The following is a 26158-nucleotide window of genomic DNA, read 5'->3' as shown; positions in this document are numbered from 1 at the left end:
TTCACATATTTCATAAATAAATTTTTGGGCAAGTATTTATGTCTACTTTATTTGTCTCTAGCATTACAATTTAATATACATTTTATTAGGTTATAACTATGAACTTATCCGTTGTGGAATACATATCCTATTTACATATATGCCAACGAAAACTCTCGTTGTATATCAGGAGAGGCAGTTTTTAACGCTGATCATGCAGTACTATATGGGAAAATTGGGCAGTTAATTTAAATTTAGAAATTTATATTGTGTCTGCAAACTAGTGCCCTTACTTACTAACAACCCTCATGAAATTCAGGGAGTATTATCTATTGGCAATATTTTGCAAATTTCTTCAATGGTTTGATGAAAACTTAATTCTGGATTTTTCTTGGATCATGAAGAGCAACCTTGAACTGAACAATAATAGTTTGACAGTTTCTTCTTTCTATCCATAATTGCTGAAGTTTTCCTCACACTATTTTCTTAAAATAACAGTGTTCAAAAAACGAACACTAAACACAGTTTTAAATAAAATACAAAACGAATACGAAATGTCAGTAATGTCACACAAGAAATGTTTACCTTGTTTCGCTAGTATCACTTGTCAGTTGTCACCGCCAGAGGGCGAGCTCAGCTGCATTCCTGAATATGCAAGTGTGGAAATTATAAGTTTCAACTTAAATTCTCTTATTTATGGTGTGGTGTGTGGTGTGAATTATAGTATAAATTTGACGTTTGAGTTGGTCTTAAATGACCTGATTGGTTTCTATCGGATCGTAACGCGTTATGATTCCGAAATCATGGCTAAAAGAAAAGGGATCATATATTTACACCACTGGTACAGATATAATCTTAGAGCATATACTACATGGAGGCGCACAGCATGTTAAAAAGTGTAGCTACTGAAGAGAGAAAGGGAGATAATTTCGGTACTAGCTCTATTCTCTCTCTCTCTCTCAAGTCATTTGATTTGAATATTAAGAGGGAGTTGCGTTAGCCAATCATGTGCCTGCACTGGAGAGAAAGGTGTTTTTCTCTCTGGAAAGTATAAATAGATGTAAAACTAGATATATTTATTAATATCTACGGATGAAATAAAAATTCTTGTTCTTTCTTATCAGATCTGAACACAAGAGAACTATTTCTGTTGTGAACGATCCATCCCTCATTTATATTCTTGCTGCTTGCAGTGAAGTAATTGTCTATTGCAGTCACTTATCTATGGTCCGAGTGTCAGATATAATAAATGACAAACTGTCAATTCTGTCATTTCTGTCATTCATTATCATGTTGCCCAAGGTCATAGAAGTCGTCACAGTAAATATCTAAAATTTAATTTTAAAATGATTCAAAATTCTAAGTGAAATTAGCATGTCTCTTACATTATGTTCTACATTATTACAGTATATTAATCCAAACATCTTTAAATATTTTTCTAGGTACATATATACATTCCAACATTGTAGGTTAGGAATAAATAGAGAAAATCTAAAAAAATATATATTTTGGCTATGGAAGTTTTAAGATTAGTGTTATAATATAACAATATAGTAATTTCTACATAAAATATATTACTTTTCAGCAAAGTATTAGGTAACCACTATGATGTTTTAAATTTATCTCGAACATGTTCAGCAAAAGAAATAAAGGAATCATTTATTAAATTGTCGAAAGAGGTAGGTACCTTAACTTTATTATATCCCACAATTCTTAATTTTGTTGTGCGATTTATATAACGGAGATAATTAAATAACTTTTATTAGTTTTGGATTATATTCCGAAAATTTCATCAATTTCACTCATTTAGACCATATTGTATTTAATTTCATATTATTTCTTATTTTTAGAGTCACCCGGATGTAAATAAAAGTAAAGATGCTCATAAAAGATTTTTGGAAATAAATAAGGCTTATGAAGTTTTAAGCAAAACAGAGTCGAGACGACTTTATGACTTGGGTTTAGGACCACCTGAAGGAGTTTCTTACAGGAATGAAATTAGGGTTCCCTACAAAGAACAATTCGGATCTGAGTACGGTTTTTAATTTCATATTTCCAAATATGTTTTTATAAATGGTCAGATAATTTTTGTTAAATGAAAATTTATATAATTTTTTCTTTATGTATATATTTGGTCCTTTTTATTACTAATTGCAGCCCTTGGAAAGATCCATCATTTTACATCAACAGGAACAAAGCGGATGATAAAAAATATGAAAATGAGCCTTACTACTACGGAATTAAGGGATTGAAAAGAGTATCAAATTTAACAGTGGTTATTTTTTGTTTAACAGTAACGACAATTGTAGTGAGTCTTCAGGTCTTGGCAATAAGGTAATTTTTTAAATATACTGAAAATTAGACGAAGGCTTTCATATTTATTATTAATTTTGGATTTAATTGTTATCGTTTTCAATATTGCAGGCATTCATTAACGTTCAAGAGAGATGAACTAATTAAAAGATCAAATTCTGCACAAGACTCACTGAAGCAAGTTCGAGAAGCAGCTGCGTTAAATGGAAATGAAAAGCAATTAGAAATTTTGAAACAGAAATTTGCAGATAATTTAAAATACAAAGATAAAACATATTTCAGTATTTCATTATAACCCCCTTGCCAATGTTAATCAAGCAAGATAAACAGAATAAAATGGACTCGTTTAGTAAAACTGATCCCTTCCGATTTCAGTTATAATAGGTTCATAAAAATAATTTGAGGTATAAATAACATAAATTTATTTATATATGTAACACATTTTACACTTAGAATAGCAAAACGTAACAAATTTTATAAATTGTTCTTAATCACTAAAAACTATCTACGATTTGTACTTCAAAATTTACATTTATTTGACTTTCTCAGTCACATGTACAACAATCACTTATTTAGAGTAAGGTGTCATCAGTCAATAACTGCTTTCACTTTCTACGCACTGGGACCAATACTGCGTAATTTGTACCAAATTAGAAAAATTAGAAAAAAATTGGAATGTTTTGTATTATGCAATAAATTGCTAATTGAACGTAAAATTTTAAATTTTGAACACCCACTTAATTTATAGATGAGTTTGTGCTTTATAGAATTTTAAAACATATTTTTCTTGGTGCTTAATTTTTGTAAAAATAAATAATTAAGAAAAAAGTTTCATTACTTGAATAAATTCTGCATTACAGTATGTTTTTGTGCACTTGTATTTACTGCTGTTTAATACAGCAATTAGTAACATATTATCTCTTTAAGAATACAAATAAAAACGGATTACTTAATTTCATGGAAATTGTATGAAATAATTATTACTTAGACGATAAGAAAAAAAAGTTTTTTAACTAATGCTGGAAAACATATTTTTTATGAAATTACTTTCATTTTTTATCACAAATAATTCAACATGTAACTAAATGTTGAGTAACTATTTCCACATACCCAAATGTTTTACAATGAATATTAATGGAAAATTAAAAATATTTGTCCTTTACAAGTTTTCCAATGTACATTATCCCCTGTTCCATGAAATCGCTTTACATGAGATGGAACCGTAAACAGATATAAGTGTCCTATAATTTTTTATAATCAAAAACGACTTTCTAATTTTAAATTCTTACTGACAAATGTATAACGTTGAAACATTTTGACTATTTCCTATGTGTTAAAAATGACATTGCACGATTATTATTACATTTTAATAAAATGTTCCATTCATCTGGAATTGAACGAATTTTATGATTTACATTTGTATAAAGCAATTTGGCACATACTTTTGGCTAATTGCGAAATAATAAATCATATCTGCTATATTACTGATAATAGCATATCAGATAGAAGAATCATTAATAGGGATATCTTGACTGTATGTTGATTGGATATGACTTCTATATGGTTTTTAAATTTTAATATACTTTTTAATCGATTTTTTGTGTATATACGGTAACAGCAACATGGGGAGATGCAGGCTTTAATACAACTTCTCCGTTAACTTTGTAATCGGAATATTTCAGAGAGTAGTGGAGGTCGAAGCCCAATTTCTTCAACGCACAGGCTGTAAAGTGACTTGTACAGTCTACTGTCATAAAACCACATCCGTGTTCCTTTGCAATTTCTCTGAAACAAAAAGAGAAATGTTTGAAAAGCTTATAAGTACATAATTGATACTAGTTTTTCGTGAAAAAATATAAATTTTTATAATAGCATCTGTATGTTGTTGAGTGAGACTTCAATTTTTAAATTGAATAACGTACATACATACAAAACAAAAAATATACACACCCGCAAACATATACAACATACCTACAATTTAGACTTACAATTAGACCAATTGAACAATGACTTGGTGTTACTATAGAAATCGCAGTACAGAATTTTTTTCTGTATCTACTGTTCCTGTTTTTGTTTTGGTATCTTCTAGGAGGCAAGGAAGGAACTGTCCTCCCTTGCTACCCCTAAACGGCGCTCATGGACACTACCATTACCTGCTAAGGTAATAAATATAAGACAAGGTTGTGTTGCGGTTTGCAATAATAATTATTTTTTTTACGTTTGATCAGTATATATTAATGCATTCCTGCACTGAATCCAGAATAATGTATCGTTAGAAGTGTACAATAATGGTAAAGTTCAATGTGTACATCTGTGGCTTCAGTTAATTTCGGATATTCTCAATACTCGATAATGGGGATTATCTGACATCTTGCATAAATAATTAATAGAGTTCGGGACTCGGTCGGATGATCATAGCCGTCGCGTCGGCCTTTCGCTACAGCGTACCATACGAAACCGGTAATAACGGCATTTATTGGTTTCGCGTTTGCTTCGTGTATACGTGTTTTAATATTCTAATACGCGCCAAGGGACAAAAAAACTTCGCTGATAAAATACGCAAATTTATTTATTTTTATTTATACCTATACTTGTTTATTTATTTGTTTACGACGAACACACCGAAAACCCCGAACTCTTAAATTGAAAACGGTTCCATCTCTAGTGATACAAGATATTTAAAGAATTTATATTGCCGTTTCACCTGAAGCGTAGTCAGTACGGATCATCTTCGAGCATTACATTTGTTAGCCTATGTATGTCCAAAATTTATGACAATGTTAGGTGCTCGTCAGCAGCGTATCATAGACGAAAATCACGTAATTTGTTCTAATTTGGCAAGAATTGGGGATTTGTGTAAAAACTTTAAATTTATTGTAATTTTTATCTATGGTCTTTTGCGCACAATATGACATAATTTTTGTACAAATTTTTAAATTCTATGCAAAAAACTCCGAAGGCACCATTTTAAAACCAAAAACCTTTGAAGTATTGTATGAAATTTTTTAAATTTTTTTTGGCAACTGAAACCCTTCAGAACTTCTATGTTACTGACTAGTGTTTGTGTTAGATTTTGCACCTAAGTAGCTACTATGAATTGCACCACACCAAATTTGAATATATATTTGTTCATTAAAAGCTTAAGACTTTGAGGATGTGCATCATAACAGAAAATTAAATGCAAGAAAGAACCTGTTAATATATTTTTTTAACTTTTATATCTATAATCAGAAGTGGTATAAATGCATGTAATATGATTTATTATCTGGTGTGAATTATTACAGATACGGAATGTAAAATATTTGGGTTAGGCGTTTTATGTGAATACAAAGAGAATGCAATAAGTCTGGCTGGAATGTTTCTGTTTCTGTTCGCAGAAAAATCGTAAATAACAAATAAATTAGAGTTGCATTTAAGTATATAAATTGAGACTGAAGTATTAATTTTCTTTTATAACAGGCATCCAACGTGGAAATGCTATTAAGAAAATTAATCTCCTGTCTAATGTCCCTTTTTAATTACAAAGTTTATAGCTCCGGGAATCGATTTTGAGCTGTACGTAACTAATAACGAACTTTCCTTGCTAGAACAGGGCAATAAATGTAATTTATACAGTAAATTGACTTCACGAGATACTTCAAACGACTATCGATGACGGGAACGGATAATCTCATTTTTAGCTTAGTTTCGTATATTTTGAGAAAATAAATATCACAACTGTTTCAGGAAAAAACAAATTTAAACTTGTCCTAATTTTGCAAAATTTTATCAGTGTTGTTTATCCAACGAATTAGTCATCTCCGCGTTATATATAAATGGGATTCTCACATGTTAATATAAATCAAATGATCAAAAAAATCTAGCTGCCATGTGGTAAGATGTATTTGTTTATGTAGAAGCGGGTAGTGAAACCTAATATTTAGCAACGATAAGACACATGAATAAAACATTTATTGCTACTGGGTAATAGGTCAAGATGTGCAGGTTGAACTGGTATTTGTTATGCTCCTCAAAAACAATCTTTGAAATGTTTCCTTACAGTTAACATGTAGCTTAAGGTTAGGTGCTGCACGATTTATACAGGGTGTCCCTGGAGGGTTTTACAGACTTGCAACAATAGTCAACAAATTCTTGTCAGTATATGTCCGGAAATGTATTAACACCTCGAAAATAGTAACTAGAATGATTACCTTCTTTTTTTTAAGGAAAAATTAATAATCTGTTTATCATTTTTAGTATAGACAAGTTATTTTTAAAGCAAAAAAATGTGATAAAATTGTAATAGTGAAAAATGTGTAATCGCTTCTCGATTAATTTTCCACCGTTTTAGTTACACCCTGTATACGACCATTTCTATCGATTCCCTTCCTGTAAAACTTTTGTTTACGGTTCTCATTTCGTAATCGTTGAAATACAACCATAATAAAAGTCTGGCTGGCACTCATTCAAATTAAAAGCATGTTCTATGTTTATAAATTTGTAGTATAGGTACAGGGTCACCACAACGCGAAAATGTTGGATTCGGCTGTAACTTCGTTGTCTTTGAAATGTAATTTACTCATTAATTTTTCACTTATAATTAGTAAACCCGTAGTATATTGTTAAAAAAAAATAAAGAGTGTAAGAAGTGATAGAAGGGAAGGGCTATAATTTATCGAGATATTCTTTCGTCTTTTTCTCTTTTACTTGAACAAGTTATTACAGATACAAGATAATGAGCATGCAGAGTACGTTTCAGTTAAATATTAATTCTTTTGCAACTGATTTATTATTCTCGCGGTGTTCTCATCCTACTTTCGGAAACAGACTTCTAATTATTGCAACACATGCCTAAAGCAATGTTAATATAATTAATGCTCATAGTAAATAAATATACTCGTACAATATCAATATCTGAATTAAATTTAAAAGTAGGTACCCATTATTTCGTATAAAGCAGTAGCGATTTGTAACAATTTTGTAAGTTCTAGAAATCGCGGAAATAACGTGGAAATTATAATGATCCTTCCAGATGGCATCTCTTGTAGGAGTTCACGCTCTCGTATAATGGGCAAAATTGTGGGAAATGACAGTGAGGAAGGGAAGTGCGCGTAAAGGGAAGAAAATTAATTTCCTTCGGAAAATACGGAGAGCTCGAACCGACTACAGAAACAGGATTAAACCTTGACCTGCCTGCGGATATCTCGGCATAAAGTAAACGCGTTTCACAACAAGAAATCTTAATTATCTTCATTTTAAATTGGATTAATATCAGTGTGGTACTGTAGAGTCATCTGCTCAAACTGGATTATTGAAAAATACTAATTGTTTCAGTATACAATTTTTGCTTAAACAATAGTAGGTGAAAATATTACCCAGAAAACAGTCCGTTCAGTAAACTGTAAAATCCTTAGGCTCATAAAATAGTATGTCTCTGAGTTCTATAGAAAAAATAATAAGAAGAGTAGTAGGAGAATCCCTGGGAATCGGGATATTATTAATGCTTTTGACAATTTTTTAAAGAATAATTTGAATCATTATAATTTCTCTGCTGTTATTCTATCAAACATTACATATGGGTTGAATACTATTAGCGCATCTAAAAAAACTAAAAGAAGAATTATTAATAGGCTCAGACCACATACCTTTCTTGGTCAAAGACTACATTAGACATTTGTCTCAGCCTTTAGAACATATTTTCAATTTGAATTTTAGCACGATAATTTGCCTACCATGTGGAAAATTGCCAGAGTTTGTCCAGTACTAAACAATGGTGATTCATCCGAAATTACAAATTAAAGATCTATTGCTGTATTATGCCATATTCCATATTATTAGAAATTACTATACATCACTTTATACAGGGTGTTAATGATAAGTTTTGCCAAACTTTAATGGCGTATTCTACCGATGAAAATAATCAAGCTTTGCCCTATACAAATTTTTGATAGGACGCTTCCCACGGAGATACAGTTTCAATTGTATTATTTTTCCTGTAACTTCACTGGCATAAAATATTGAATGATAAAATTTGGGGGATGACATTTTTTTAGTAGGGATAATTTTTTCATGGATAACTTAATCCAAAATACATTCCAGTGCGTAGTTATTGGGGAAGTAGGGGACCTTTTTTTATAACACCTACATTTGGGATACCACAAGGGTCAAATGTAGGACCTTTTTTTATTTCTACTTTATATAAATTACCTTCCAATAAATTTAGTATATGCGAAGCTATTATATGCAGGTGATTTAAAAATTGACTAACGTGTTCACAATAATGATGATTGTCTATTGACGATAAAAAATATTAATGCAGTATGTTCTTGGTGTTAGTCACACCATCTCAACTTAAATACTAATAAATGTTCTGTTGCATATTTTACAAGAAAGAATATAATTATTTATTGTTTCCATATAATATGGATTCCTTTATCAAACTTCGCTAAACCGCTTTATTTTCACGTTTCTCTGCAACATCCTGTATACTTAATTAAATTAGACAAATACTTGTTGAACGTATTCCTAAATTTAATGATAAAGTTACTGCCATTACTTTATCCAGTAATATCGTCGGTTCAAATTAATTCCGAGTAGTTTCTCTCAATTCCAGAAAACTTGGTGTATTTTGCTCAGTAGTTCGTTTAGCATTCATTTTCGCATTAATAGTTCGTTGTATATATTCATTAAAATTTTATTCCGACTGAAATAATGGCTTATTAAAAAAATAATTAATCATTTACGTCACTGGCACTGAGCCAGTTGGCGGGTTTCCTTAAAATTATACACATTGATTTTTTACTATGATTATTTTACACCCGTACTCTTTAATGCTAGGTCATGTTTGTTTTTGTTATATTTAATTGCCTGATTTAGCATATATTTTTTAATTCACATTCAGAATGTATACACATATCTATTGATGCGAATTTTTTCCAACAATTTCTCCCTCAAAGTAATTAATACAAACTGAGCGCAGGAAATTGCACGGCAACCATGTTGTGACGTCATACCACGCGTTAGAAGCTATGTGAGAGCACGAGAAGGGGTAAATCAGACTTGTAATCTCTATTACGTACGTATTAGGTACGTGAGAAAGGTGACAATGTGATATTTTTAGCTATGAAAGCAGACACAAACAAACAAATTTGAACCAACACACCTAATTAAAAAACAAAAATTGATTTTTCGAACCGTAGACTATAACTACGTTGATGTAGGAACAAAAATAAAAAACAATAGCACTGAATTTTATTGATATCCAGATTTAGTGGATTTACGTATGATCAGAGAAATTATTAAGTTTCGTCACTACGTCAAACATCTTCAGTTATTTTAGAAAGTGTGAATCTTTTTTCAAATTCCAACCATCAATAGAACAGTTTTTCATAAATGACTTTCTGTTTCTTATTTTGGGTTACCAAATTTTAAATTTTGACAATTATTCCTGAAATGTCCTTTAAATTTATACTTATCATATTTTAATAAGCTTTAATGTGAATTCTTAGGTGTTATATGAAATTTGTTCATAATATAAAATGTAAAGGTGTGGATGAAAAGAAAGAGAAAATAATTTTGAAATAAAATTTTGTACCGAAAAATATACACACCTAGTTTTAGCCATCAGTTCCTTAGCTATACCCTTTCCTCTGTAGGTTCCATCCACAGACAAAATTTTTACCGTCATAGCCTTGTCACAGTCAGGGAACTTCTTAAAAGGATCAGAGTCTTTAGCAACATGATCCAGAAGGCCCAGAATTATGTTAAATTTCTCATCTTTACATTTAAACGTGTCGGGTTTATTGATCCATCCCTTTTCCAATATCCCGTTCAATGAAACTCCAATTATTTTTCCATTGTAGACTGCCTTTAGATTGATACCATTGTTAATTTCCTTCAAAGAGAAGTTTTCGAGGTCTATACAACGAGGTTTTTCTTCCGTTATCAGTTTTAAGTAACTGTTAAGGGGCTCGTCTCTGTAGAAGAATGTCTGTAGGAAGTTTCGGATTGGTTCTTTGTCTTCTTCAGTCGCAAATTGAATTTCGTAGTCTATGGGACTGGTGGGGGTTGATGGAGTGGAGGGGCAGGACATACTGTCCACTGATGATTGCGACTGTAACAAAAAAAATCCGTTTAAAGGTATGCGGTGTATTTTATTTAAACTTTTCCATTTTATGCTTTAATAACATATTTTTAAGGTACAATTTATAAGAGGAAGATTCGTAGCCTAAGTTATATTTTTTAAAATTATACATTCTTTATTGCTAATTCTAAAGACATTCCTAAAATTCTCACCAAATGATCTTTATTTAAAAAAAAACAGCATGACAGTTTAGAGTTAGTAAAAAGGGAGCACTACAGGAAAGAATAACGCGTTTTCCTTGTTACCAAAAATTTTTAAAAATAATGAAGTTTTGTAGCTACAAAATTTGGTCGGAATAGTTATTTAACTTCATCACTTGTGAACAGATTAATTGGAAAATTCAAGCAGATTGGATCTTAAATTTACAAGTCGTTCAACATAAAAAGTCGTGAGAACGTTACTGAGAGTCCAAGAACCGATGTTCTTTCGGCACCATGGCCAAGGATTGGACATTTCGAGATGCTCTCTACAGCGTATTATCACGACAGATATACATCTTTATGCTTACAAAGTTCAATTGGCTCATAAGAACTGAAGAATTGATTTTTCGAACAAAATCATCTTCAGCCATGACGCTCATTTTCATCATAATAGCATTTGGGGATCAGAAAATCCATGAGGGATTGTTGAGAATCAAATGCATCGACAACGCGCCACTGTTGGCGGGGATTTTGGGCCTGCAGGCATCATCAGATCGCAGATCATCCTTCTTCGAAAATGCAGCCACATTTATGTAAAACAGTCATGGAAAAGAGTGGGTATGTGCTAGCAAAACCGTGGAGGTAAATTGTAAAATACATATTTACTATTCAATGGACAACATTGTTTTCAAAAGAAAATAGCCAATAGTTTCGATGTTTAAGGAAGTAGCTGTAATTTACAAGCAAGCAGTAAAAGAGGGAGTAGGAAATAATTCATAGGAAGAAAGTAAACTGAAAACACTTTCAGTGCATTGAAAATTTGCTGCACTGCGGAATATTTGACATCTGCAGAGTCCATACTGCTTTAGTCAAGATTGAAGACTTGTACTGACTACGTGACAAATGCAGAGACATAAAATAATAAAAGTGTCTTATATTTTGAATAGGTATTTTATTTTGTATCTTGTATTCTTTACAAGTTCAAGGTAAAATTAAAGTAGATTTGTTTTACTGAAATATTTATGAAGTAAATTTGTTTATTTTGAATGTTTATGTTAATAAGTAAATAAATTAAATTTGATTTATTATAGGTTTATTATTTTTTCATTATTCTACTAATGAAATAATGTTACTTTATTCCATTAGTGGATAAAGTATCACTTTAGACGATTCTTATATGTGGATAAAAGTCTAATTATAAGGTGATGAAATTTTTTATAATGAAATATAACAGTAATTTCAATCAAAATTAAAGATTTTTGTCGTTTCATGAATTAAGAGCGTACTTTTATACAAGTCATACCAATTACATTTTCACAACCCAATCAATGAAAATACAACGCAACAGTTCATTTCAATACAATGAATATTAATGAACTTGTAACATAATTATTATTTGTATCCATTATGTGATACTTGAGCACAATCCACATGGAAAATTTTTTAGGTGACTACAGAATTATTTACAGGGTCAGTAATCAGGGTGTTTGTTTTGATTTTGTTTACTCTGTATTCATTCACTTTTTAGATTCGGTTATTTATAGATGTGACCATAAAGCTTTGGTTTATAAAATATGCCATTCGTTTGTCGTCACAGCACAGCCAAAAATGTTGAATTATAGCATCAACACGAGTTAATAGAAGTTCGCATCTTATAAATCCGATGGTTTACACTACGTTGGAGATCTTGGACCACGGATTACAAAATGTATTACGCTCAGTTCATTGACTGAACCGAAAAAGTTCGTCTGAAACGAAAAAGTAGCTATATTGAATAGAACTTGACCTTACTTTCAAAAAGCGCTTTTTCACGGGTCGGCTGTGGTCGTTCACCATTGAATTAATTATTAATTATCTGTGTATTGTACGTGTAAATTTGCAATCAATTAACAATTTAAATATATATTGATTTTTTCATCGCAACGCTTATTATTCAAGTCATCCTGTCTCCACTAAAATCGAATTGATGTTGGGTAAAAAAATTGACATAAAAATTAATACAACAAAAAAAATGCTTACTCAGTGAAAAAAACTCTCACAATCAGAACTGGTTTCTCTCATCAGAACATTTTTTTCTAAAGAAATTCTATCAAATGAATGAATAACTTATCCTTTGGTATACCAAATATATTTAACTTTACAGACAAGATTCTTAACTGTTAATACTACAGGAAACAACTTCTCTAAGGCTACTTGCCCCAACTAGCATCGAATTACATCAGCAATATCTAGTAAAAAACAGTAATAAAAATCAAAAATGATATGTCTGAATATTATTAGCAAGCCAAGTATTGACACGGTTGATACTAAAACTTTTGATATAAAAACTACTTCTAGAATTTATTTAAAAAATTGTTCCAATCGTGCCCCCATCCGTTGACGAGCACTCGATAAGGTCATGGTTTTTGGATTTTTAATTGCAAAGGGCGAGTTATACTAAAAAAGCTCAAGAAGCCATAAAACTTGTTGGCAATCGTTTCAGAATCAACAGAAGTGAGTTCTTGGAACACCCTGTATGTCTTTGATGTGAACATCAAGTTTCACATGAAGGAGTGTCCATTGTTAGATCCGCGCTTTCTGAATACATGATATTTGTAATTACGATTACAATGTAACTAACTGCAGCTGTGGGTTTTCCTAGCTTTTATAGCAAAGATATAAAATGTGAACGGTTTTTATTATTTGTAACGGTATGTTTATTAATAACAGTGACATTAGAATTAGAAGGGTGCAAGTAAATTAAAATATATCATTTATTGTTTTGAAAATACCGAATACGCTTATTTCTAAAGAAACTTGAACAAATTTTTGATTACCTAACCGAACGTTAAAATACAGCCAAGTTCTTGTTTGGAAAAGATATGAGATGGAAGTATGTACCTGAATTCGAAAGGTAGTTAAATTTAAAATTTCTCACAAGGCATTTAAATTAAATCTGTATTTTGTGGGATATCATCAACTTGTTTTGAGTTAAAAGATCCGATTGAATCCTTAATTTCATGTCAAACATAATACTTATATCGATTTTAATGTCAGTGATGGAAACTTCCAGACAAAAATTACTGGGAACGTCTGAGGCTTGCAAGGGAGCGAAATGGGGAGATTAATGAGAAAACTGCCCTGTAATTCTGATGAATTGTGGAGCGTATAGTTAAAGAAAAGACGACGAAATGAGGCACTAAGGCTTCTCAAACTCAAGGACTGACTGTGTCAGGCAATCAATAGAATTTTGGAGCCAGTAGAAACGCAAGAAGTGTGGACGTAGATAATAAACTAATTTATCTTAGAGGAATAGGGTGTGGATTGTACGCAATTCATGTCTATTTTATCATGGAGAGCTGGATATAGTTTCATACTTCAGACAGTAAATTAAACCACGATTGTAGCGAGTGCGTTAATAATATAAATAAAATATATTGGCTTCTACATTATGTTGCCTGAATTTTATTTTCACTTATCAATAATGCTGCTCACAGGATTGGTTCCGACCTGGATCGATCTGTCTAAGGGCAGTTGGTAGGGACAATTTCTGAAAAACTGGTAAACTTGACTTGCTTAGAAGTTAAAATATTCGGGACTGCCTATTGCTTCTTCTTACAACAAATTTATATCAAATTCGTTGATTCACTTAATGAAAGTGTCGTTCCCCATCTTTTTCATAATATTGTGTGTGTGTGTGTGTGTGTGTGTGTGTGTGTGTGTGTGTGTGTGTGTGTGTGTGTGTGTGTGTGTGTGTGTGTGTGTGTGTGTGTGGTGTGTGTGTTTCATAATTGTTTAATTGGGATACAAAATACACTGGATGTTTCTTTAAAAATGTAATATACCTTACCTAAGTGTAAAATTGAGAATGTAAGTTCCTAATTTTAAAGCTTCCAAAACAAAACTCCGCCGTTTCTTGTCACCTCCACTTTAATGTAAGATATATAGATATATATTTCATAATTCATGCCTTTCCATTTCAAAATTTGATTGAAAAGCGATTGCATATTTATGAATGTTCGGCTTAGAGTGGCAGACGAAAATAATTAATGTCAAAAAAGGATCGAGGTCACTGATTAATATTATGCTCATATAACACCGTCTCAAGGATCTTTGCATTTTATAAAGTATCTGTCAGGTATGCATTTGAATGTTCGCCAGTCAGAAAAGACATTAGGTAGATATTTTTGGTACCTTTACTACAAATGATTATGATTTTAAAGCCCATACTATAGATGTTTTATGTAGAGAAGGCTGTTTACTAGTTCCATGCATTAAGGTTAAGCGAGAATCCGCTACAAATCTGCAAAAACCAAAGTAGAACACAATTCGAAAGGAGAGATAACACCAACACTCCAAAAAATACTAAAAAAGATGTTTAATTTGTTAGAGAAAAGGTTCTTCGGTATACACGGTGTGGCATGTATAATCTATAAAAATTAAACTACTGCTTCCTGATGATATTTGTAATAGAAAAGTCTTATACAAAAAAGATCCATCTTCGCGTCTTTCTTTGTAAATTAAAGTTCATTTATTCAACAAATATGAAGGCCGACTCTGTGTTATTTATTAAAAACTTTGGAAATGTTTTTATGCGATCCGAGAAGCAACCTTATAATTAAAGTCGGTATAATCTGATACTAGTAATACTAAAAGAAGGTTAGATTATATTGTCAAAAAATGTGTGCAGTCAACTGATTTTGTATTTGTATTGAATTAATTATTCACTTAATTATTAAATATTAAGCATCATCCATCGACCCATCAGTGTTAAAAAGTGAAAGATTCCAGACAAAAGTTTTTATTTTGTAATTCCACGATAGTGACAGTGTATTTTTTATAAAGAAGTAAAAAATACGAATAGCGTGCCGATATTCTGATCCATAATTGAACTTTAATTTACGAAAAAAAAAAAACGCAAAAATAGAACTTTTTCGTATAAGACTTTTCTATTACAAATATCTTTAGGAAGCGGTAGTTTAATTTTTATATATTATACACGCCACACCCTGTATTTAATACTAGGTTTGTAGTTAAATGAATTTTACTTTGACGTATAACAGACATAACATAAAACAAAAAGAATTTAGTCGCACCAACCACAAATGATGTACATCAGTAACTGGTTTTTATCATTTATAATGTAAGTCTCAATCAGTTGTGACGCATATGCAAAATGACGCCAAACCGTTCAGAAAGTTACCTGTGCCATTAATAACTGTTAGAAAACCCGTGTCGAATCGAAAACAATATGACAATTTTTATGTAAAATTGACGCAGATTTCCTCCTCCAGACCACCTCATATGTAAATTTCGTTACGCTGCCTGGAGCAGGTGTTAAAGAAGTGAATTTTTATGACGTCAAAGTGTTCCGTTGGTGCATAATATTACCTGCTTTGTTGACCTGCAGATCGAAATGTTTACCTTTTTTTCGGGCTTAGTGACCATAAACATAGGTACCTACAGGTAGTCGAGAAATATAGACAGTTGATACTAGAAGGAAATAAATATCTAACAGAACAGACAGATAGATGAAAACATAAAAAATCCACTAAGACTAATCTATTAAGGACCAACAGAAAGCACGTTTTTATATACGCTTGAAAAATGGATACTTTATGTACCACAAAGAATATATCGTCAGCAAGAAATTTGTAAAAATAATATTTTTTATCTTTGGATGAAGAAACTGAAATCTGGTTGTGGCAATAATTCCTAGTTAATAAAGTTTAATGTAACAAAATACTTTTGAAAGCGAAATTACGTTATAAAATTTACTCGTAACGTTGTTGAATATTACGTCAAAACTTTATAGACAATAAAAAGTTCTATTTTTTTAATAGCACATGCAGGCGCTCACTGGGTTCATTGGCGTCCAATATTTTTAACTGAAAGGATTCTTATTTAACAGCATGGGTTTCAACACTTTTCTCATAACCCAAACATAGAATCTAACTAGTTGTGCCTAAATAAAAATGTGAAAGAAGACAAATTAATCAGTGTTTCATAATTTTCCTCATTCAGATTTGATTTTAAAAAATCTACTCATCATCAATCAAGTTGCTTAACAATTAGTCACTGTCCGCTAATATATTCCGAGCATGTTACTTATCTAGGAACTATATTTGTAGTACCAGCTAAATGGTTCTATGGTATTTGGCTTATGGGTAAGGAATTTGTAGAACTTTTTTCACTTGTACCTACAAACATTTTTACATAGCTTAATAATCTATCTACAATTTTTAGGAATTTGTGGAATATACACTATTGACTTCTAAAAATGAGGAATTATGGACACCAATGTCACCCTGGTAAAAATTTACATATAGATTGGCATTTAATTCAAACTCCTAAAGATATTTGTACATATTTAGAATTTATGTTCAAATTGACAAAGTAGATATCAAATACTCTTTTTAAAACTGGAAATACTTATATATGCATTGCCCTGGAAAGAGAGAGAGAGATACGCTGTTTCTGATGTTTTTTCTTTACATAGTCACGATAGAGTTATTAACAATGTAGTTATTGGCCATTAATTTTTTGCGACTTCCTCAATTAACTAAATAAATAATTATATAACGTAAGAATCTACTGGCCGCATGTACGCATCTGGACAGGTAGTCAAGTTTGTGTTTCCATGGTTTTTCATGTATGACTTTGGAAGGGATCTAGTATGCACTTGTCATTTTGCCAATAAACATAAAATAAACCACGTAAAATAGAGAGGCATGTGCTAATCTAATTAAGTTGATGTGCATCTTAACACATTTGATATAACTCCTGCTTGTAAAAATAGAAGCAGGTACTCGAAAAATGGCGCAGAGACTATAATCATCTTGCACTGTGAAATAAATTAACTTCTAACTTGTTCATAAGTGGTAGACAATATGTTCTACAGCATTTTGTTTCTTACGTACGTTTTAAACTGTTTTCTCATCTTGTTAACACGTGTCTGCTAAATGCTCAAATAGAACAATAAATATTGAGACATTTGGGACCGTAATTGAATTTGAACCTCTATAATGCATTGCTTGTGTAAAGGTTTTACAAAATATTACATTCAAAGTGTTTCTGGTTTTTAATGCCAATAAATATCGCAAGGATGACCAAAAATCGGTCAAAATTCAACATTCCAAGCACATCATCATCCTTGATGATGATGATCTTCCACAAAACTTCCTTTACAACATTGTGATTGGTGATGAAACGTGATGTTTTCAATATGATCTAAAAATCAAGCGCCAAAGTGCCGTATGGGCGCTAAATTAAAAACTTCTTCAAATTTCAAAGGGTCTAGCATCAAACTCACATTCTCTTAGTGACACATTGTTCTGACAGAATGTTTATCTCTTTTGTAACCTGATCCATTAATGTGTCCGTGATATAATGTTCTACTCAGATATGCAAATTACATATTAAACACACAAAATATAAAGAAGAGGGAGCATTGTACCAAGAACGATTATATGATAGAATTGTTTTACGTAATAAGTCGCTGATATTACACAATACCAAAAGTCGCATTTATGTGATACACAGATTCTAAGATTAAATTTTAAAAAATCCATATTTCAAAGGCTGAAAAACTGTGTAGAATATGATTATCTTATTCAATGGTAGAATTCAGAAAAAATTATAGATACAGCAAACAGCAAACGGAGCTTTGTTCACTTTCAGATTAATTGAATTAAAGTTCATTTTTTAAGTATAACTTTTTTATTGGTATTATGCCCTTAATTGTATTACTGGAATGACTGATCTTGCGTTATTGAAGCCCTTTAAAATTCAATTACAATTGATTAATTTTGTCTGCCGAGATTTCCGTTATATCCGTCAGTTAATCCACTTAGATTTAATTTTGTTTACTGGAATTTATTTCGGAGGTAAAAATATTTTTCAGATTTATGTAGGTACTAAATATTGTCACCTTTTATTTTAGTAAATCCATCTTAATTCATATGGTAGGCGACTGGCGACTTATAAAATAAATAAAATAAAAAGTAAACATTTGTCACATTAATAATAAGCTATAAAATAGATGCAAATAAATTTGATTACGCCATTATTCTATATGATACCTACTTAGGGACGTTACAAGTTATTATTGTATGCTATTTGAAATTCTTTAGAATCAATTAAATTATATCAAATGCATGTGTTGTATTGGAAGTATATCAAATATATTATATCTGTAATCTAGAGTATTTCTATGAAAAGATCATAAGATAATAAGAACTTAATGATGCCACAAAACGTATAGTATAGTAGTTGTAAAGATAATTCATGTATTCATATTCAGATAACATCAAATTGCTTCGTGCGAATGAGATTTATCCAGAACTTAACCAATTTTGCACACATCAACACATACATCTTTATATGGATTTATATTTTAAACCGGAAATTTATAAATTAATATAAGAATAAAATAGAATGACTTAAATATTATATTACTAAAATATCTGCAAAAAATGCATTCGTTTGACAACACGGAAACAGAGTTTTTTATTTATAAATCAAAGTCAAAATTTCAGAATTAAAATGATAATAAACAAAATAGTATGAATGAAATCTAGGAAGTACTGTTATAAAACAAGAATTACATGAAATGAGTTTATGGAATTAGATATAATTATCTCCAAATTTTGCTCAACTAAAGTGTAATTGCATTTCACGATAGTTACACAGCAGCAAATGGTAACTATTCAGATAAATCTTAAGTATTCACCATACATATGTTCAAATGTAAAATCAACCAAATTGATACAAAAAAATTAGGTACCTCATATCTGGAGAAGGTCAATTTTTCAAACTTCTCGTGAAGGATGAACGAGGGTTGGAACTGCACTGCCATTTTTGCCTTAGTTTGTGTACAACTCTAACTAATTTCAAGAAAAATACACTGGAGGAAACCTTACAAACGCCGCATACTATGCACGACACGTCCAGCACAGCGATACACCAAGTATTGTATTCTGTTTTCAGCCAGTGATTACTCTTTATATATATCCTTCTTCGCGAAGCACGAGAAACGCTTTGGATCTACGCATACTCGAGTATTTTTTTTTCTGTTGTACGTTTACTATGCAAATTTTCTAATAAAGCGAACGATTTTTATGCACCTTTTGTTCTTTTATATCGGCATATTTATTCATGATATTCAAGCGATTTATTGTTACTTGCAATAAAAATAATTAACAGCCGTAATAAAGTTTACACGTACGGCAACATTACATTGAAAAAAATGTGTCTCCGTAAACAATTGCATATTTTTCCAATCACGTGACTTACAATTAAACCAAGAAAATCAACTTTCGTTTTTTCAATCCTAAAATAGTCCGATATTGCAAATTTCTATAAACAAATTCTCATGTACTGAGATTAACTACATTTGCATGATACAGTCATATAATAAAGCTATAATTGAAATCATAAAGTTGTATCATTGATAAGTGTTTGTTTGTAAGTTTGTCATTTATGTATTTCAATTTTTTAAGTTTGATATCTTTATCTTTTAAGATGTTTGCATTTATCAAGAAGTAATTTTTAATAGACACAGGATACGCAATATCTACAAAGTTATTTTTTAAAATTTAAAGTGACAATCACATTGTTATTTGTTATTTAATTGTTAGATGCCTCTGATTAAGTTATCTGCTCTTTTTGAGTCAAATTCATTTGGCTTAAATTAATAATGTTTGAAATATTTAAAAAAAATAAAAAATTAAATAGTATATGTTTGAGAATCGAGCAACTCATTTTGCTAGAAATTTATTGACTCACTGAGTGAGGAATCCGGAAAACGAGCGATAGCACATCCATTTGAACAACCTGTATACATTTAGTATTCTTTATTAAATTATTTCTTTTTTTATAAAAATACTACTCTACCAACAAATTCGAAGTTTAACTAAACATTATGTTAAAAAATTAAAAGAGACCGCAACTATTTTATTAAATTATGAATGCTACTCCGAGAATTTAGATCCTTGATGACTACAAACACTAAAAGAAATAATAAGTGATAATAGAACAAACATAATATAAATCTCTAGCTATGGAAACAGTCAAATAAGCGAATATAAACTGTCAAAATTAATTTTAAAACGAAATGTTCCAGATTTTGATAACAAAACAAATTTTTTGCGCCAACGACATATACAGGGTGTCCCAGAATATGTGGGCAATCTCTCGGATTTATACAGGGGAGGCCTCCCTACGGAGATACAGGCTCGTAAAGGATACCTCTGAAAATCTTTTTTTTTAAGAATTTTTAAAATACTTTGTGTAATTTATTCTGGAATAAATATTATCTTCTTGGAAACTGGTCACTGGTAAATAATTTGTTTATAAAACAATTTTTCCTTTTTACAATTTTATTTACGATTTTTCGGGAATTTATCCCATCTTCAGATAAAATAATTTCATGAATTTTAAAAAATTTTCATCTGTAAGTATGAAAATCTAAAAATATTATTAAAAGCACTTTAAAAACTTACAATTGGTTATCAATATTTTCTAAAATTTTGGTCTTTAAACATATTTTGTAGAATATAATACTAAAAACATTTTCTTATTTTATGTATCAAGTTTTTGAAGTGTTTTTAATAATATTCATTGTTTTTAATTAGATGTATAAAATATTTTTAGTTTTTTAATATTTACATATGAAAAATTTTTATAATCCATGGTTGTATTGTTTATCTGAAGATGGGATAAAATCCCATTATTTCTCTTTACGGATGTAATAAAAATCAAAAATATTTTCATTCTATTCTAGAAAATATTTTTTTGGCATACATTATATTCACGTGAAAAGAACAGATTTTGGAAACTAATATACCACCTATTTATTCCACAACAGACTATTTACAATTTTGCATACCTAACTGTGAAATCTTTTGAGCTGATAAGAACTTTTAGAACATGCACCTACAACAAAGGAAGTGTTCAATTAGTGAATGGTTTAACCTTTGTCGAATAACATACAGCTAAAAGAATGTCATTGGTGTGTCAGTAAAAATCTATGTGCAAACTTACATAATATATAAGACATAACTAGTTTTTTAATACTTCGGTTGGAAGTCCCAATTTGTACGGTATCTGGAAAACGTAAACAATATTGAGGATTTTAATAGAGACAGATACGCATATTGAAAGGTTAATTATATTAAATTAACAACTCAATTTTCCAGGCCTGTTGAAACTCTATGTTTCTGTAACAATTGTGTTTTCATAATAATAAAAAAATGGATGGTGTCGTGTCACCTGTTAACCACATGTGAATGTTATTTAATTTTGAATCTCGAAGTGATTTATTAGTTTATTTATTTAACTTTGCTGTAATTACCATTATTATTACCATACAATTTTGATCAAATTAGCTGATAGTATTATCTATGAAGTCATATACAAAACCAAACTGGTACTATACAGGATCTTTGCTTTATCTGATGTAGAAAATTCGCCATGTGATTTATTTAGTCGCCAATTTATTAAGTTGTTTTGAATGTTTCAATGTAGGTGTGAATCTACCTAATCGTTATAGTTAAACACTAGAATGGTGATGTTAATTTGTTTTTAAAATACTTATGATATTAGTGTCACTAGATGTCAGCATTTATGCCTCACCAATCACCAATCGCAGTTCAGTGAAGTTTAATAAGAGTTCTGAGAGGTTGACTACAAAACACGAAAACTGCTGTTGGATGTAATCATTCATTCGTCAACTGCATTTCAGAAAAAAATCGATGAAAGCAATAAGTGGACGACATTTTTAAAGGAGCTCTAGTTACCCAGATTTAATCTTGTACATTACAGTTACAAGTCCATCTTACAAGCTTGTTAAGGTCACTAAATGAGGAATTCTCAAATCAGTATCCTTGTAGTAAAACTAGTCAGCATTTTCCAAGATTTACGGAAATTATAAATATAGAATAACGCTAATTCAGGTCTTATATTTATCTTTTGGAAACACTGACCACAAATTCATTATTTGTCAATGACCTACTTATTGAGACTTAGATTAGGGGATTTGGGATATTTGTATGCGATAGAGGTATTGAAATAAAAGATATGGTTTATGCATTTCTTCTATATACTTAAAGGTCATGGACAACTTTAATACAGGGGGCAGATTAAAATATCAGCATAATTAATTTCTTTGATTGAAGTTTGCTTGACCCGTAGAGTGCCGTTCCAATACATTATATATTTATATCAAACCGCGCCATTATTCCATGGCTAGAAATTGGCCTCAATGATTTGGGATCGAGGGGGATTAACCCTCTTTATCCTGCCTCATCTCATGTAGGCCTGGACAGCCTTCGTAGGTGGGCCCCATCCGTCGTCTACCCCGACCGCAAATGCGGCCGGTGTAGGCGCTTTGTGGGACCTCCTTTTGTCCTGGCTGGGCCCCGCCGGCTAGGGCCCTTCCTTCTGGCGCTCTTCTTGCTTATCAAACCGAGGAATATCCATCCTGCTATGCTGATGCTAGTGGACGTTGGCATAAACGTGCAGTTTTAAGAAACTTAGGTAGAATAAGATCAAATACACATTTGGCTATAAAAACATTTGTATAAAATGTCAAATACGCCCTTCAGAGGCGATTACCATTTATTCTTCCGCCAGTAGTAGATGGTCTTTAATTTAACTTGCATTTTAATCTTGATTTTTTAATTATCAATAGAATATGCTCGGTTTCTTTATTTTCGTGGTTCCTTACAAAATTATGCTTCTACGCACCTGGAATGTACGATTTACTCTCGGACCTTAGAACAAATATACTTTTTATGTCTATCCTATTTGAATTGGAAAAATAGAACACAAAACATATTTTTAAAAATATGTAGATTCTTTCTCCTGGCTTAATGAGATCCTGCTATATATTTTTTAAACACTCGCATTGGAAATATGCCCATTAAAACGTATATAAATGTGTTATTGCTAAAGCGTAAGAAGTAATTAAAAAATAGTTTTTAGTTTTTATTAGTTTAATTGATTAAGACAATCTGCCTTCAAAAAATTGGAATATGGTAGACTTACACATTCAGGGTCGTTTTTTTCTCAACATATAGGCGGCAGTTTGTGGTCTGAAGACTGGATAACTTGCAACTACATAGTTTAATAGTTGCCTTCTCTTTATTATTTACGATCGTATTTTGACACCACTTGCGGTCGACCAAAGGTTACATATTATATTATTAAAATAAAAGGGGAGAAAACCAAAGTACACTTTTGATCATATCCTACAGGGTGTCAAAATATTCTGTGTATGTTCATGTAGCTACAATAGATTAAAGTAAGACGATAATTGTTTAGTCGCATCAAAAATAAAATGGCTATATGCTTACGTATTGGAAGGACCAAATGTTTCTTTGTTATAATGCAGCGTTATTAATTTTGAATCCTTGTATTTTTTTAATTTGAATAATAATTTGAACAATACTGAAACAGACAGAATACTCGAAATAAGAAAGGAATTAGAAAAATCTCTTAATGGAATGAGAGAAAGAAAAATTAAACAAATATTACAAGCATTTGTGTTTTGCAGTTTTTAACTGCCATTATTTCAAATAAATTAAAAAGAGGTATTAATGACTTCAATTTCAACTAATTATAATTCCATTTCATTTCCATACTGACTTGTATTTCTTGACCAAAACATCAATAAAATTTTATAATAGCCTCATTTAGGAGAAATTAAAACAAAAAAATGTTTCTTTTTCGAAACCATTCCGCATCAGCCTTGTTTCTGCAGAAGAAACAACTGTAATTCATAAAAATTTCCACAATAAAAACAAGAGTTATTCGCCTTCTTGAAGCCGCTAAAAAAATTGGAAGTCCACTGAATTATTCCAAGAAATGATCACCGGAAAACCGCAAATTATAGTAAACGCCAGGCAAAAGTGTTCGCCTTTGAATTAATCCAATGTGATTAGTACAAAAAGCTTAAACAACGCTTGCGTTCAAAACAAATTAGGTGCGATACTGCAAACAGGCGCTAGTTAATTAAGTAAACAAAACGATATGAATTTTAATAAGCGTTATCTCAACTTGCGGCTTTTACTTCACAAGAAAACGAAACTACATAAAATTAGTTATCTGTAGATCATTTATCAACATTTTATGTTTGCCGAGTTATGTCTAATAACCTCAGAATTGAAAAAGTGGTAATTTAGAAGAATGACTTCAGACTATTGAGATGTATGATAGAAGCTATAAATCATTCGGCTGAATATTTTTTCGAACAATTTCCTTCAGACAGTAGGCTTAGCATTTAGATAAAGGTGCAAGTTTTCTTCCATTTGAAATGATGGTAAAAAGAAAGTCTTAAGCAACGTTCATTTAAACGTTAGTGCAATGGTACTGCAGTTGTATTGTTGCATTGTACTTGTATGGTATAAATATTATCTACTCTGTTTACATAAAATTAGTATTATTTATTGTATTGTATGTTTTGTGGTGTTCTGTCAAAAATGCTGTTGTCTGATTAGATTTTCTCTACAGATTTATAAAATCTTAACAATTTTACGTAAAAAATATTATGTTTGTCCAAATCGATATTTCCAATGGTTTTCGAGTAAATTGAGTTTGAAAATTACTCTGCTCTTTAAGTTATTAGGCCAAAAATTACAAAAATCTGTTTACCATGGCAAATAAAAGACTGACGTTGCCACAACACTTAACATTTCCAGCCGCACGGCCATACATAAAGTGCATATCTGCCATTTCCGTGTTTGAATATGACTCCATTTTATGAGTTGCAATAATCTTGTATACTTAAATCCACACACCACTTTTACTAATTAAACACTGCAAAGCTCAATTGACAGTTTATCAATAACTTAAATTGTTAAGCGTTGTGGCAACGTTAGTCTTTTATTTTTGTAATTTTTGGCCTAATAACTTAAAGAGCAGAGTAATTTTCAAACTCAATTTACTCGAAAACCATTAGCAATATCGATTTGGACAAAGATAATATTTTTTACGTAAAATTGTTAAGATTTTATAAATATGTAGAGAAAATTGTAAAAAAATTGAAATAAAAAAAGTTATGTAAGACCCATAAATTTTTTTCAATTTATTTGCGACCGTTTTGTTAATAACAGAAAAAAAAACAGTTTTGTTTGAGCCCTTTTAAGGGCATATAACTTCCTAAGGGTGCGTTTTAGGGCACATCATCAGCTCATCGTCGTCATCGTCGTTATCAACGTCGTTGTCTTCGCCATCCACATCCTCATTCTCATCAGTTTCAGCATCACAATCACCACCATCACCATCAAAATTAAGTAGATCTTGGCAGGAAAAAAAATCCTCTTAATGTAATAAAGTTGTATGGGCAAAATAATTTTTTACACATTTGGCATGTGATATTGTAGCAACACAAAAAATTGCTATTATAATACAGATTATATCAGCAAAAATTGGTCAATTTCCGCCAGTGTGATCAAAATGTAACAAACGCAGTAATATCTTGTACATTCTCGATCTCGTTAAACTGTCGATTTAACAAAACCGTGATGACTTCAATGCTTCAATGACACTTTCGCAGCAATAAGCCGGGTTAAGTTGAAGGTTTAACTTTGCTGCAAGGTATGTCAGGAACAGTGATCTGAGTCAA

At 30.9% G+C, this 26158-nt stretch overlaps 2 protein-coding genes across 3 annotated transcripts in view; one reads left to right on the top strand and one right to left on the bottom strand.

Annotated features, from left to right (window-relative positions):
* The first annotated feature begins 1249 nt into the window (after positions 1 to 1249).
* On the top strand, positions 1250 to 2602 carry LOC108911239 (dnaJ-like protein 60). Its single transcript, XM_018716119.1, has 5 exons — positions 1250 to 1421; positions 1565 to 1658; positions 1830 to 2011; positions 2137 to 2313; positions 2404 to 2602. The coding sequence occupies exons 1-5, from the start codon at positions 1354 to 1356 to the stop codon at positions 2585 to 2587; spliced, it is 705 nt and encodes a 234-aa protein (XP_018571635.1). The 5' UTR covers positions 1250 to 1353; the 3' UTR covers positions 2588 to 2602.
* A 95-nt stretch (positions 2603 to 2697) lies between these two features.
* LOC108911237 (dopamine N-acetyltransferase) overlaps positions 2698 to 26158 on the bottom strand; it is a 50582-nt gene continuing 27121 nt past the window's right edge. The window contains exons 1-3 of one of the 2 annotated variants that reach the window (XM_018716117.2): positions 19319 to 19527; positions 9882 to 10384; positions 2698 to 4077 (exon numbers count right to left, since the gene is read on the bottom strand). In XM_018716117.2, the coding sequence (XP_018571633.1) occupies positions 3879 to 4077; positions 9882 to 10384; positions 19319 to 19390 (774 nt within the window). In that variant the 5' untranslated portion in view covers positions 19391 to 19527 and the 3' untranslated portion in view covers positions 2698 to 3878. Of the gene's footprint in view, positions 4078 to 9881; positions 10385 to 19318; positions 19528 to 26158 lie in introns of those variants that run through there. The other variant, XM_018716118.2, reaches the window with a different exon arrangement.

Source organism: Anoplophora glabripennis, unplaced genomic scaffold (assembly GCF_000390285.2).
Source record: "Anoplophora glabripennis isolate ALB-LARVAE unplaced genomic scaffold, Agla_2.0 scaffold270, whole genome shotgun sequence".
Taxonomy (NCBI): domain Eukaryota; kingdom Metazoa; phylum Arthropoda; class Insecta; order Coleoptera; family Cerambycidae; genus Anoplophora; species Anoplophora glabripennis.
The sequence above is the reverse complement of the archived record's forward strand: the minus strand, read 5'-3'. Positions and strand labels throughout refer to the sequence as shown.